We start from the raw sequence: 14,768 nt of genomic DNA on the forward strand, positions 1-14,768 counted from the left end.
TTGGTGCCGTTAAAAATAGACATTTCTCTTTTTTGTTTAGCAAAGCTTTATCTCAAATTATATTTACGGTGGGTTTTGGGGCAACAGCTACGTGGGGTACGGATTTAGAGGTAGACTGTGGACATTGGATGATCGAACCCAGTACACTCTCTTCCCCCCTGAACCACTTTCTCAACTACTATTTAAAAACAGAACATCCCAAGTACGTCAGCAGCAGCCTCGCTCCCTCCCCCCAGGGGTAAAGGTCACAGGTAGCGTAGGGACATAAACAACCAGGGCACCATCAGCATCAGGACCAGCAGCACGGTAGTGGAGGGCAGGCAGCAAGCGGGCCTCATCAACACCCTCAACGCCAGGCAGACCCGCCCCCCACACGCACCTCCTCCCCAAACGTCCAGCTGCTGCTGCTCCGACCCCGGGGCGAAGAGGCATCCGAGGGGCGCCTGCGGCGTGGCGCGGGGGTCCCCCGGCTGAACGTCAGCGAGCAGGGGGGCGGAGGAGTAGGAGGAGGAGGTCGCCGGTGCGGTGTTATCGTGGCACCCCTTCTCCAGCATCATCTGGGCGAAGTCCCTGCTGGACAGCGGGGTGTTCTGCCTGCAGAAGGGGCACTGCACGCGGCTGGGGTCGCGGGCGCGCTTGAGTATGTGCGAGAGGCAGTGGTGGCAGAGCGCGTGGTCGCAGTGCAGCAGGGCCAGGCGCCGTTCCCCGCTCGGTCCGAACCGCTCGTTGCAGATGGGGCATTCGTCGCGACGGTCTTCGGCGTCGACGTCGCCGCCGCCCTGATGAGGACGGGACTGGCCGGTGCCGTCGAATCCCAGCAGCTCGCAGGGAGCAGATGTGGTGCTGTCGGCCCCATCTGCAGCCGTTCTGCCGTCGACCGAGACTCGGTTCTGTTCCAGGTGGTCAGACTCGTGGATGCTGCTGCTCGATCCGACACCTGGCAGGTAAAGTTCGTTCTTCTTCTCCTCCTCCTTCTCCGCCTCCTCTGGGGAGACAAAAACTACCTCAGAAGTCCCAGGGAGAACCGGGGGGTTGGTCGGATCCATGTTTGATAACAAACGCGAAATAAAGGTTTAAAATATGTTTGGAAAAGTACTGAAGTACTGAATCAAGAATCAGTCCCCACTTCTGGGAATGAGGTTCAGGTTTCCACAACAGAACTCGTGTCATTGAATTCCCACACGGAAAAAAAGTTCAACAATAGAGCAGGAGAGAGTGAGAGCAAACACAGTTGATGTAATGGTGGAATATAATAGCCCCCACCGCACCTCTAGAGCCAAGTCAATAACTCAGTATCAGCCCACGTTTAGAGGACACGCGTGCTGATATGCAAACGTTTCGAGATTACACCCACAGCAGCAGCAGTGCCACTGGGCAGAGCACGGTCACAAACATCCACTATTCCACTCAATTTCAAATGTTGAGCCATCCAGACAAATGCAGACAGGAACCACCTACCACAGTAGATTCAGTGTTTTATTTTATTGCAGTAGCATCAAATGATGTAAATTATACTAGAAAAATAATATAGTTTTGTGAGATACAGAAAAGAGTTCATGTCAGATCTTGATATGATAGTAGTAGCCTATTGTGCTTTCCAACGTTGCTGGTTTATTCATTTGGTGAACTGAGCTGACAAACAGATTCCACACGGGACATTGTGTGACGTAATGACCTTCAATGCCACAAAGTCAGTCTTATCAACAAGTCAATTCAGCCCTACCTCCTTTGTGGATAATAACATAACAATCATATATTTCCAGTAAGGTCAGTTTAACATATAACAGTGTTAGGCAAATCATTGGCTCAAAAGTCTTAAAAACGATAAAAAAATAAATCATTAATAAATACTTTCTTGCTCTTCAGGTATCGGATACTAACCAAAACAAATCAAGAACAAATTAAGTCTCTAAGATTCAATTAAATGTCTAGTAAAAAAAAAGTGAAAGAGAAAGAAAGAAACATTGACCTACTCATTTCACTCCCTTGTGTTGCGGACACAAATATATATTTTTGCAAATAAGCTGTGGAGTCCTACATTAATGGGGAATATTTTGAAGGAAACAATCAAGAGAATAATTCCAAGTCAATGGAATTACTTCAGTTGCAAAACAGATATGAATAAGTGTTCAGTTGGAACCACTTTATCCCAGTTGTTTATCCACGTGTTAAACCCCAAAGCTAATTGAAGTGGAGCTGCCAGGTCCGAGTATTTGGCACGTCGCCCGGTTTGACTAATCATTAATGACCTCGCTTGTCCAGTTCAGTCATACTGAAAGTATTTTCTTTGCAGACAATTCAATCATTTTGATTGAGTCATGGGGTCATTCTGTGATATATGTAATAAGCTGAAGAGATATGTTTTATAGTTGACCTATAGTATTTTTCTAGATGGTCAATGTTTTCCCACAAGTCCACAGCACTGAACCAGAGCCACTGGGGACGTTTGGCGTATTCAAGTGCTGCTGAACCATGCAGTTGAAAGCCTCATGCTCAAGTTTCCTCGTACTGAGGTTGGGGATTATGCATAGCATGTTCACAATATAAGCTACAATTAAAGGCTCAGTTATGCTCCCACGTCGACGCAACGCAAGCCCAACGCAGAACCTAGTTTGGTTCTGCGTCGGGCTTTAGTGAGCGGAACAATCACAGCCCTTGCTGCTGCTGCTGCCTCTACGCCTCTAAACCCTAGGCTACAATTTTTGGGCCCTTGTGGTGGACAGAAGGAGGGTCCGTAAATCCCCTTGCGTTGCGTTGACCTGGACCAGAATTAGACCTTGCTGTTTTTACAATCATCCGGTAATCGTCAGGCATTTGTGGTGTGCTTCGCTCAGTATTGCTTGAATAGTAATGACTTGCAAGCTCGACCTTCACGTGTGAGCCGAGTTCACTTCTGGGTCGGATCACTTAACCTGATGGATCTGTCCACGAGGTCAACGGTGTGAAGTCTTCAGGCACTTGTGTATGAAAGGCTGGACATCTGATTCAAAACGGACTGAAGGAGGTTTTATGTGTTTTATCGCTTGGGTCGTGCTGCATTCAAAACCAAAACGAATCGTTGCACATCCTCGTTAAAAACCCCAAGCAGATGCAGTCTTGGACGGCCCTGAGCCGGCGAGGACCTCGTGTTATACGAGGTGTAGCAGTCGGTTCTCCGACACCTTCTGGTGCTTCATCTAGTTCTCAAGGTTTTTACTTACAAGGAAATTTTTAATTTTCGCACATTTTGACGTCGTTGATATATACACCAGGGCCTCCAGCCCCCAGCCCTCCCCATCCCAACCCGGCCGAGGGCTGGGAGGCACCCTCCCGCCCGGCCGTCGTCTTTGTTTTGCTGCAGAGGGGTCAGAAGTCCAGCGTGTCGTGCTGGTAGGCCAGCCGGGGGCTGCCGGGGCTGTAGAACTGGCTGAACCAGCGCCTGTGCTTCTGGATGGCCGAGTCCTCCTTCACCAGCAGCGGCTTGGAGATGTACTTCTTGTTGTTCCAGATCATCACGTCTCGCTCGAACTGCGGAGGCGGAGGTCAACAGGGCATAGGGAACAGTTAACACGTTGGATTTGACATTTGAATATACAATTTAAATCAAATAAAAACATTTGGTTAACAATTGTATAACATTTTCATATTTAAATTTCTACATTTTACAAATTACTTTTTATATACGTGCAATATCCTAGTGTTTCAGCTGGGATATTGCACTCCTTAAACTCCTTATTTTCACATACCGTATATGTATTTTGTGTAAGCTTTTGTGTACATATGCATATTTTACTATATTCTATATTTATATTGCCTTTCTATACTTATATTTGAGCCTATACTCTTCCCGTCTTTATTTTCCTCTGTCTCTGATGCACCATGAACCCGTCACTAAATCCCAGAGGTGGGGGTAAGTCACTCATGTGCAAGTCACAAGCAAGTCTCAAGTCATAACCTTCAAGTCTCAAGCAAGTCCCAAGTCACTGTGGTGAGAATCAAGCAAGTCACAAGTCAAGTCATTGCTCAGGTCAAGCAAGTCACAAGTCAAGTCATACAAAAATCTGATAATCGAACCCAGTTTCCACATTTAAAAATCGGTAGAGTGAGGGGTTCATAAGTTGAGTTTTATTTCAACATTAACAATAACAATGTCTTAAAATTAACAATAACTCAAACTATTCAAAACATTCCAAAACCATTATGTGAATAGGCCCAAAACTGAAGGCAGCTCTGTCCATCACAAATGTCCAGGTAGTGGTTCAACTGAATTTGGGGACTGGAACTTGAACCCTCTTAATTTTTTTGCGGTATGCTGAGAACAGCCCAGTCTGACGCTCTGGCTCTGGCGGTGTAATTTTACTTGAAAATCACTTGAAATCATTATTATAACCCCAGTGTTTCCCATACATAGACCATTGTGTGGCGCGGCGCCACAGAATCAACATCGAGCGCCACGAATTTATTGTCTTTTTTTATAACGCGATTTGGAAATCTAAAAATCGTTCCGTCCATTCATCTCTGCATAGCACTCGTTCTCCCTGTCATTCACACACACACACACACACACACACACACACACACACACACACACACACACACACACACACACACACACACACACACACACACACACACACACACACACACACACACACACACACACACACACACACACACACACACACACACACACGGAGCGAGAGCCACGATGCTAACACATGAACCCACCGATGTCACCCGTCGCTTAGCAACCGGACACGCTGGGGTTGATAAGTTACCGGACTACTGTAACTACTACGGAGTGATAATATCAAAGACGTGAATCAGGCAATAAATCCAATTTCCTTGACAGCGGTAATGTTCGGTGTGCATTAAAGTACAGACGGAGTGGACCAATTGCGAACTACTGCAGCTGCTCCAAGTTAAACCCCAAACTAATCGGAAGTATTTATAGTGGACTACACCACCTATTCTATTCCGCATAGAATTGTATTCCGAACCGATTGAGGCGCATATATAGGATACTTTTCTATTCCGATTGAGCTGTTCTTCCACATCTATGCGAATCAGATGTCCGCATGTAAACGCAGAGTTACATGCACACTCACTGACGGCCGCGTCGCCGTGCTGCGCCTGCGTTGCCACCCCCCACCCCCCCGCGCACCACACATTGGTCCTTGGTCTGTGGGAAACACTGAACCCACTTATAGCCACTGAGTTAGAAGTAGCCTACTGACATGAAAATGTAACAAGTCAATCATCTGTGGAACAGGCAGGGCTCGAAAAACTCCAGCCAATGATTTTCAGAACCACCGAGTGGCATTGGACAGTAAGTACGTCAATCAAACGGTCGTACTGCACTCCCCCTCCCCCGCTCCCCGCGAGTGACCCCTTCGTGCACGTGCACGTACACGTACTCAAAGCTCGTGACCCAGAGCAAGCTTCTGTTTGTCGTTATCCTGCGGTAGCTACTGGAGCTAGCTAACTAGCTAATCCACATTTGGACCTAGCACTAGAAGACAACCCTAAACTCCAACCTAGCTAGCCTGGCTCACTCTCGCGCATCTGTGTTCGCGCTCTTGCGTGATTGCGCGTCCATGTACTTGGAATGGGTGGAGTCAGAGTCAGAGTCAGCGTTGAAGGAGAGGGGGTAGGACCATTTGAGATGTGTGTTTTTAAAATCGGCTGGCGTATCGCAAATCCCATATCCAACAATTAATCTAACTTTAAAAAAGTCATTTTGAGTCATCTGTCTCAAGTCTAAGTCAAGTCTCAAGTCATGAAGACCAAGTCAAAGTCAAGTCGAGTCTTTTATCAGTGTTAGTCAAGCAAGTCTCAAGTCCTCAAATTTGCGACTCGAGTCTGACTCGAGTCAAGTCATGTGACTCGAGTCCCCCATGTCTGCTAAATCCGTCAGTAAACCCTTTCAACGCCCACACAGAGGCAGAGGTAAAGGGCGAAGGCCCCAGTGTACCTGGATGCACTCGGCCCTCAGGATGAACTTGGGGACCAGCGGCGGGACGTTGGCCTGGTAGAAGATGGTGTGGGACACGCACTGTAGCAGGGGCTCCAGGGGGGTCACGCAGTGCATGATCACCCCCTTGCCGAAGAAGCTGTGCTCAAAGAGGAGGAACACCACGCCCGGGCCCACCTGGAACACAAACAGGGGGTGAACGGGAGTGGAGCTCAACAGATGAACGCAGAGGCGACCTGGAGGTTATGGGCTGTGGTCCTTGGTTACTCCTACATGCAGGGCCGTGGCACCAAATCCTGGGCCCTGTATACAAGAGGTACTGATGGGCCCCCCCCCCCCCCGAATTCCCCCTACCAGCCCCCTGCGCTGAATTGTTGAGGGGGGGGGGTAGAGAACAATTGTTGAGGGGGGGGGGGGGGGAGGTAGAGAACAATTGTGGGGGGGGGGGGGGGGGGACGTGACCGTGTGCAACTCCTAACACTATGGGCTGGTGGATAATTCAAAAGAAATTAAAAACTTTATTTTTTTTTGCCATGGGCCCCCCCTCTGCCTTGGGCCCCCCCAGGACTGCCTCACATTCCCCCGCAGTCCGTCGGCCCTGCCTACATGTGATTAGGAAGTCCTAGTAAATAACAACAATAACAATCTCCCACTGCTCCAGATGAGATGGTTGACACCTGAAATGGTTGATATTGCCGGCTGCAATCTGCTGGCCTTTCCAAGGGCTTTTATCAATAGGCGCAGACCCAAACGCTTCTTTATGCTATTGGATCGACCCATAACTAATCAAAGCAACAAAACGTGTGACACATCAGCGGCAGCCATCTTGGTTGGTTGTGAAAATGCCTCAATGACTCTGTACAGTCATCGTATCATACCTGCCCCATATCAAATAAACGGTGGATATCAGTCTTAACAGGAAGGGATGCCAGAGAAAATAAAACAAGAGCTGGCAGATTTGTCTGGTTCCCAGTCTAGCAATCTGCTATAATGATAAGAAAAGCCCTGTATGGAATCTAGTCACATTTTATATATTATTTACGTTGTACATTTTTTGAAAAGAATAAGTGTAAAGCACAATGTTCCTTTTTTAAGGAGCTAGCAATTGACGAATACGATAAGACGTCACCCATAACAAGTGTTTTATTTTTTAACAGAGGTGTTGAAGAGGCTTCAGGACATTGGTGAGTCATTGGGGTTTTCCCACTTCCCACGGCTGTTTGTCATCAGCATAGAGAGGAACCGTGACAGACAGTTTGAAAGGTGACATGATTCCAAACATAACAAGATGCAACACCCTACCCCGACCCTGCTCAACAAAGACCAGCATCTGAATTCACTGTTACACACTTTGGAAAGTATCTGCTAACTGACAAAATAGTAATTAGCAGTTTAAAAAGCAGTACCTGTCTGGCCACAACATCGATGTCCATGAGAGGCCAGTGGCGACCGAACACGGTCAGAGAGTGTTTCACCAGCATCCTGGAGCAATGGCTGTTAGGATCCGACTCTGGTTCCCACTTGACCTGGAACACAGACACAGACACAGACACACACACACACACACACACACACACACACACACACACACACACACACACACACACACACACTAAGACCAGGGGCATTTCTCATTCTACGTTCTTGTGTCTTTGTGAGACATCCTAATTTTTTTGGTACTGTACTGTCCCAAAAAACTAGCTAAATTTTGCTTCCAATTTAACAAGAGTTCACGCCGTGCTAATTTTACCAAGGATGAAACTTTCGTTGACTTGGCAACAAAGTTATCCAAGCATTAACTTCGGCATTCAAGTGTGGAGCTATTTCATCTCTAAATTCACTTTGACAATTTATTATGCAAGAAATCAACCGTATAGATTGAATACTGGCAGTTTTACCAGAATTGATGGCGAATCTAAAATGTAAGTGGAGAAGCACCATAAGCGCCTGCGAGGCGAGCTAGCTAGCCAGCTGTCCAGTAACGCTCACGGACATCTAACGGAGCAGACGGCCGAGGAAAAGCCGGCCAACAACAAATGTACAAATGTGATAAAATGAAGAGCAGCAGTATGGAAGGGGACTGTCGTTATTTTTTTGGGGTGATAAAGCCTGGTTTCTATTTGGAGGACTGCAGGCGATATCGTCTGAAACTGTCAACAGTGTTCTGCTGCGTGCTCGTGAAATTATATTTATGTTCAGGACATTTAGCAGACGCTTTGATCCAAAGTGACTTACAGTTACACAATTTGACTTACAAAGTAAATTTATCAGAAGAAAGAGACACAACAATATATTGCTGTTGGTACTGTAATATACTGCAAATAAATTCTTCCAAGTAGGACTAGCCAGTACGTTCTCGCATTCTTGTTCTTCAGAAAGGGCCAATATCAAGTTTCAACTACAAAAGCCAAATGTAGAAGGCAAAAATGTTCTCAGTAGGGATAAAGAATGGGAGACACTGCACTCTGGTGGCAGAGCTTGGGAATGTACACATCTAAAGATGCTTCACCACATTACTCATCAGAGCGACAGAAAAAATCTCTGTTCCGTGGTACGTAGCAAACAAATTAGCCAGCAATATAAACCAAAACTCATAATAGCATAAAAGTTTGATCGACACTTGCTTTTACCTTGAAAAGGCAAGGTAAAAAATAAACCTTTCTGAATGTCACTGAGGTAAATGCATTATTAACTAATCTGAACCAGCACATTACAAGATAACCTTTTTCAAAGTTTACAATTAATAATCAAAAAGGAAAACTTGCCAGAATTACGACAATTTGAATAATTGTATTTGTCAGTTCTTTGTAAACAATGTGTCTTGAGTCTAATAACCCCATCAAAGACTTCAATAATTTAGATGATGTTGTTCTTCCAATTCAACCTACTTGTTGTCATGGCAGCAGAATTAATGAGTGCAATCTTTTCTTCTATCTCAAGTTACTCAGAGAAAAGGATTTACATTCGGAACGGAAAGTAATCGATTTAATCATTTACCATAGGGAAATAAAAACAACTAACCAAACTGTAACTAAATGACTAAATCGCACTAGGAAGGACATGATATGGATTGTTTTCTTTTGTTTTTTTTCACTATTATACATCTTTGTAATGTACTAAACTTGTGATGTGTAGGCCTATTTGGTCTCCTTTTTATTCCATTATTTTACCAATCAAAAATGCACAAAAAAAAATATACAACAAAATATACATGAATAAATGTTATTTTTTACCAGAATTATTTCCATGTTTCTATTCTGTATTTCCTCGTGTATTTGACCGAAGGAGTGACCACCAGCCCGGCCCATGTTAACCAGCTGGGGTCCCCTCTGGCCCAGCCCACCTAGTACGCGGGTTAGCGTGGTACCTTCCAGTCGTGTCTGATGAACTCCCAGGTCTTGCTGTTGGTGTAGCGCAGGTCCACTCCGCTCACGATGCCCGGGGTGTGCAGGTGGGCCAGATGGGCGATGTCTGCCGCGTTCTCCGGGATCTCCTGCACAGAACGGTCAGGGGTAAAGGTCACACGGGTAAAGGTGACTTGAGGCTGCTTTAAAGTCGCTTGCAACACCGCTAAAGGGAGTAACAACAGTAGTTAGTAGTAGTCGCTGTAATGTAATGTAAGATATAATGCTAACAAAATAATGAGCAAAAAAAATGAAATTAAAAAACAAACAAGGGATCCTCAGAATCCTAAGCAACAAATACATAACTCAAATAATACAGTTCATGTTCAAAAGGGATAGGAAGAAGCTCCTATTGATGCATAGGCAGGCATCACATCTTAAACGCATTCCAAAGAAAATCACTCATAGACCATAAGACATGATCCAAAATATATGAATGAACAACAATGCAGCACATCATATCATATTCAAGCACATACATACACGCGGACCAACACCTACCTCTATGTGGGCGTTAATAAAGTGCTCGGTCCTGCCGCGGTAGACCCAGTCTCCTCGCGTGATCTCCTGCTGTTCTGGAACGTTCCACGTGGGCTCCAGCCCGTCACAGTGGAACCAGACCAGGATCTGACCGTTCACGTCACAGCTGGTCCAACGCCGCACCTTGGCAAACTCAGGGACTGGGGTCACCATGCCAACAAGACAGACAAATCAACACCATCAACACTTTAATTAGGAAATGTCTTATTAAATGGCAATCATAATGTAGCAGCATAGATCAAATGTGTTTTGATATTGTAGTTGTACAGGTATTGATAGTATCTGAGCACCCAAATGATAAGAGCCTCTCTTAATCTCACTATATCTTTCTACTCCTCACAGCTACATCTTTGAATAGCACATTGTTGGAATACGCCAAAGTGTTGTGTGTGACATATCAGGATACATTTTGAACTTTCCATTCACAGAAACTACTGACTTAAGTACAAAATACATACAGACCCAGGTCCAAAGACAAACCGGGAGGAAGAAAGCTTAAAGGCACCCAGTGCAACTTTCGAGGCTTAAAAATAAACATTCAATTTCTAGTCTTTTTTACACGTAGTAAGTTTCAATAACTCCATACCATTACATACCGACATTTAAGCAGCAAAGATGAGACGTTGTTGTGTGGTAAGAACTGATACAAAATCGATAACAACAATGCCGCCATTTTCTTTATTTTTTGTAACCTACAATAAATAAAGCAGGCTTCCAGTCAATGGAAAAATGGCTTCTCCCCACCGGCGATTGTTGTTGTTTACGATTTTCTATCAGTTCTCACCACACAACGACGTCTCATCTTTGCTCCTTGAATGTCGATATGTAATGGTATGGAGTTATTGAAACTTACTACGTGTAAAAAAGACTAGAAATTGAATGTTTATTTTTCATTGAATGTTTACATAAAGTTGCACTGGGTGCCTTTAAGATTTTTTTCTAGAAAGAAAAGCAGGATACAAACAAGGGTTACTCACTCATTACTCAGAAACATATTAACTGTGAGGAACCAACCAAACGGTTGGTTCCTTTTTAAACACAAAAAGCAGAGGTGATTCAAGTCCATAATTACAACAGGCGGAAATGCTTAACAGATGTATCACCCAAACTGGAAAGTGGAAAAACAGCGTCACCAAGTGACCATAGCACATCATTGAAACATCCTTCAGAGGACTCGCTGTACTGCCGTCACCCCCCAGCCTGCCATACCTTTCTCAGCGTAAGGAATCTTCACACATTTGCCATCCTCGCCGCGAAACTGCCACCCGTGGAACGGACACTCGATACAGTCGCCCACCACGCGACCTCCGACCCCCAGGTTGGCCCCGAGGTGGGGGCAGTAGGCGTCCACCACGTAGGCCTTCCCGTTGTCCCCCCGGAACACCGCCACCTGCTGCCCTGGTCACGTGATAAGATTGAGAGTGGTCACTGAGGGGAGACCCCCAGAGACATCTCAGGACAACGGTCAAGAGTGAAGCAACATGTACACATGCACAGAAAGGTGGACATTAAGCAGCACTCGCGTGCTTGAAAAGGACATCATGCATAGTTAATTCATGACCCCATCAGACACCGAGACATCCTTGATAACAACAAGGTATGTGAGTGAAAGATATGCACTGTTTCTGGATGAAATTGTCTATTACATGATTTTTTGTAAATAATTAAACCCCCTTTTTTGGGTGTGATAAACCTCTGTCTATCCTATGTTTATTATCTACTATGCTCCACAATCTACATAAAGGTTTAATAACATTTGATATGCTCTTGTAGCCTCCCCAAGGCTGGAGGTGACGTTACATTTGCAAAGTTACACTTGCGTCCTGTTCTGTTGTTATTACACGGAAATAGTAAAAATGTACAATTTATTTCTATCTAATCGAATCTATCTATTTAACTTATATTTAAGCCCGTCTTAGTATGATTTTGGTTCAATACATTGAGGGGTTCAGAATACTTGGCCCCTGCTCGTTATTAGCTTTAAATCAGTTCTTGACAGTTAAGCTGCCTATATTTAAATTCTGCATGCTGGGTGTCCCCAGTTAGTCTTTCTCTGCTCTATCTTAGTAAGTGTACAAATGTAACAAGGCAACTAAGAACTTTGTAAATACACAGCTGGGCGCATTTAGCTCCCTAAAACTCAAGACTTAAGAACAGACTAGAAAATAAGGATCCATTCAGGGTCCATTAACGCTGAAGACTTTTGATTGGTTCTGCAAGGCAGGCTTTTCTTTTAACTTTAAATTGTTTCCGCACCACTTGAGCAACAAAACCTTGGAGATTGTCTTCAGCCTCGAGTTAAGTAAGCGTTTAAAGGCTGCCTTGTGGGTCTACTTTGAGGAAGTTTCTTCTACTTTGTACCTAGTTGTTGTTGAGCTAATAGGCAGTATTCGGCTAACTTGGTGAGGCTGCCCTGGTCTGAACTGACTTTGAAGTGGCAGAACTGAAAAGGCAATCGGCGTAGCATGCATGAACACTGCATTACACTTATAATAACCTAACACATAACTCCAAGCTTCTTTAAAAGCATGCAGCAGCACAAAATAATTAGGTCTAAGATATATAATTCAATAAATAGGCCTCTTCAAAATCGTTAGTGGACCTGTCAATCTGTTAAATGCCAGGGCTGATTACTTGTACCAGTCTATCAGTGGAGATGGTTAAGAAGATTGACATAAGTCAAAGGTTAAGTTTGGTGTTTTGGTGTTGACCGTACAAGAAAGGTAAATGTATATCGGATAGAGGACCACGGACCAAAGGCATACCCACTGCTCGACTGCTGTGAAGCAGAGAAGAAATCCCAAGGACTGCAGCAATGCACACATAGGGGCTGACCAAGCAGAATTCAATATACTTCTTTTATATGAAAATGGACAGAGAAGGACGGAAGTTGGACAGTGAGTAGGTCCTGACTAACTGAAAACAAAGAAACTATAGTTAATATTATAGTTAATAGATAGTACATATTTAATTAGTCCGATTTCTTCAACATTCCTTTATATTATGTGGACATTGTTTGTACAATGAAATCCCTATATCATGCATTCACCTTTTGTGCTTTAAACTTAGATTATATTTAGGATTGGATATAAATCATAGTAATCCAAATATATTTTTGTGTTGTTTTTTGGTCTTTGTAAACCATTCAAGTTACTTGATATGCTTGTGACCATGGTATCCAACTACTATACACCTGTCAGACGAGCACGTTTGTTTGCCAAACAATAGGAGAATAGCTTGGCGTGAGTGCATTTTTAATGTTCCTTAGCACCCAAAACATGCAAAAGGTTTTGGCTATGAATTACACCTTTGAATTTCCTGACTGCAGTTATGCCATTTTCTCCATCAATCAATCCAACGGCCAGCCCTTGAATAACGTCCACGTGTGACTAGTAGCACTAATACATCAACTCTACTTCGCCTCGATGGGGATCCCATTGCACGTTACTATTCCCAGGGTCACAAAACACCTTGGGCTGCCCCTGGACATAAATCTCTGTACTCTGCAAAGGCATCGCCATCACTCCACACAAAAACACTGCAGTGGCAGGGAAGATGTTTGCAGTTATCATACCTAGAACAGTAGCATTCTTCACCTCTCCAACTTGCAGCATGTGCGAATCCATCACTCGATACCAGCCGTTTGGATAGATGGGGGGCAGCTCGCCAATCTTCCGTCTTCGCCGCACTTCGTTGGCTGCCTGGGCGCGGGAGCGGCCATCCTCCGCAATGTAGCCCACATCATCCGGCGACCTGAGCAGCTCCAGGGGGCAGAAGAGCAGCCGGTGCAGCCAGCCCAAGATCAGGAGGGATATCCCAGCAACCACGCACACAACCGCCCTGGTCGGCGCGCCGATAAGACCGGTCTTTCTCCATAATGGAGATCCGGTGCCCATAGAGTCAAACGGTTCTCCCACGTGTATGACAAGCCCCCATAGCACGACAAGGGCGACGGCGGCCACCTTGCGACGGGACATGCAGAGGCCGTCCATCGTGTCGGAATTCGTCCCGTGTCACTGGAGCGATGTGGTCGCACTGCTCGGGGACTGCGGTCCGAAGTGACAGCATCAGGCAGGGTTTTTTTTAACTCGAGGGGTGGCGTTGTATACCACACGTGTCTGTCAGTTCTGTCAGGGGTTGTCGTTGGGGAGTGGCAACCAAACTATAGGGCGTCTTGGAAACAAGACTTTTAGATTTAACCACACCTACTGCCCAGGCGTTAAAAGTAGGCCTACAATGGCAACTTTGATATCATAGGTTGAACACAGGAACACACCAGTCTTTTAGCGCAGTGGTGTTTAACCTGGGGTAGGCCTACGCATGCTACTGTGTAGCCTACGTTGTATTTCATGATTGAAATATAATCCTTTTACAATACTATAAAATATAGATTAATACAAATAAATATATTATGCATATTTTTTAGTAGCCTATAGTATTATGGCTTAGTCCAAAAATTGTGTTGTAAGTAGATTCCATCATAGGTTTTCCATAGTAATGTTTCCCAATGTTGTATTGTGATGATTTGTTTTTGCTGAATAAACGCACCTTGAGCATCAGCTCCCTCTCTCTCTCTCCCTCCCTCTCTCCCTCTCTCTCTCTCTCTCTCCCTCTCCCCTCCCCCCCCCCCCCCCCCCCACTGACGATTGGCTTCTTGCAGTAGGCCTACGCGTGTATAAAGGGGGAGCTTGTACTTTGCGTTTTTATATTTTCTTACTGTTAGAGATGGTGGTCCGCGAAAGGTCTGGATGACAAATGAATGTAGAAATCAATGGTTGGGAGCCACTGTTGTAGCGCACTGGTCGTGTAGCCAACATCGTTACTTAGATTGAAGACACACTTGAGGCCTGCCAATGTATTACATGAGGGGA

The 14,768-nt window shown here is 45.0% G+C and overlaps 1 protein-coding gene across 1 annotated transcript; it reads right to left on the reverse strand.

Annotated features, from left to right (window-relative positions):
- Nucleotides 1–1,458: 1,458 nt before the first annotated feature.
- zgc:92275 (cholesterol 7-desaturase nvd) lies at nucleotides 1,459–14,475 on the reverse strand. The gene is made up of 7 exons (XM_060038356.1): nucleotides 13,472–14,475; nucleotides 11,107–11,295; nucleotides 9,859–10,037; nucleotides 9,321–9,446; nucleotides 7,360–7,479; nucleotides 5,954–6,130; nucleotides 1,459–3,507 (listed from the first exon to the last, which is right to left on the reverse strand). The coding sequence occupies exons 1-7, from the start codon at nucleotides 13,887–13,889 to the stop codon at nucleotides 3,346–3,348; spliced, it is 1,371 nt and encodes a 456-aa protein (XP_059894339.1). The 5' UTR covers nucleotides 13,890–14,475; the 3' UTR covers nucleotides 1,459–3,345.
- Between the last annotated feature and the right edge of the window lie 293 nt (nucleotides 14,476–14,768).

Source organism: Gadus macrocephalus, chromosome 19, assembly GCF_031168955.1.
Source record: "Gadus macrocephalus chromosome 19, ASM3116895v1".
Lineage (NCBI taxonomy): Eukaryota > Metazoa > Chordata > Actinopteri > Gadiformes > Gadidae > Gadus > Gadus macrocephalus.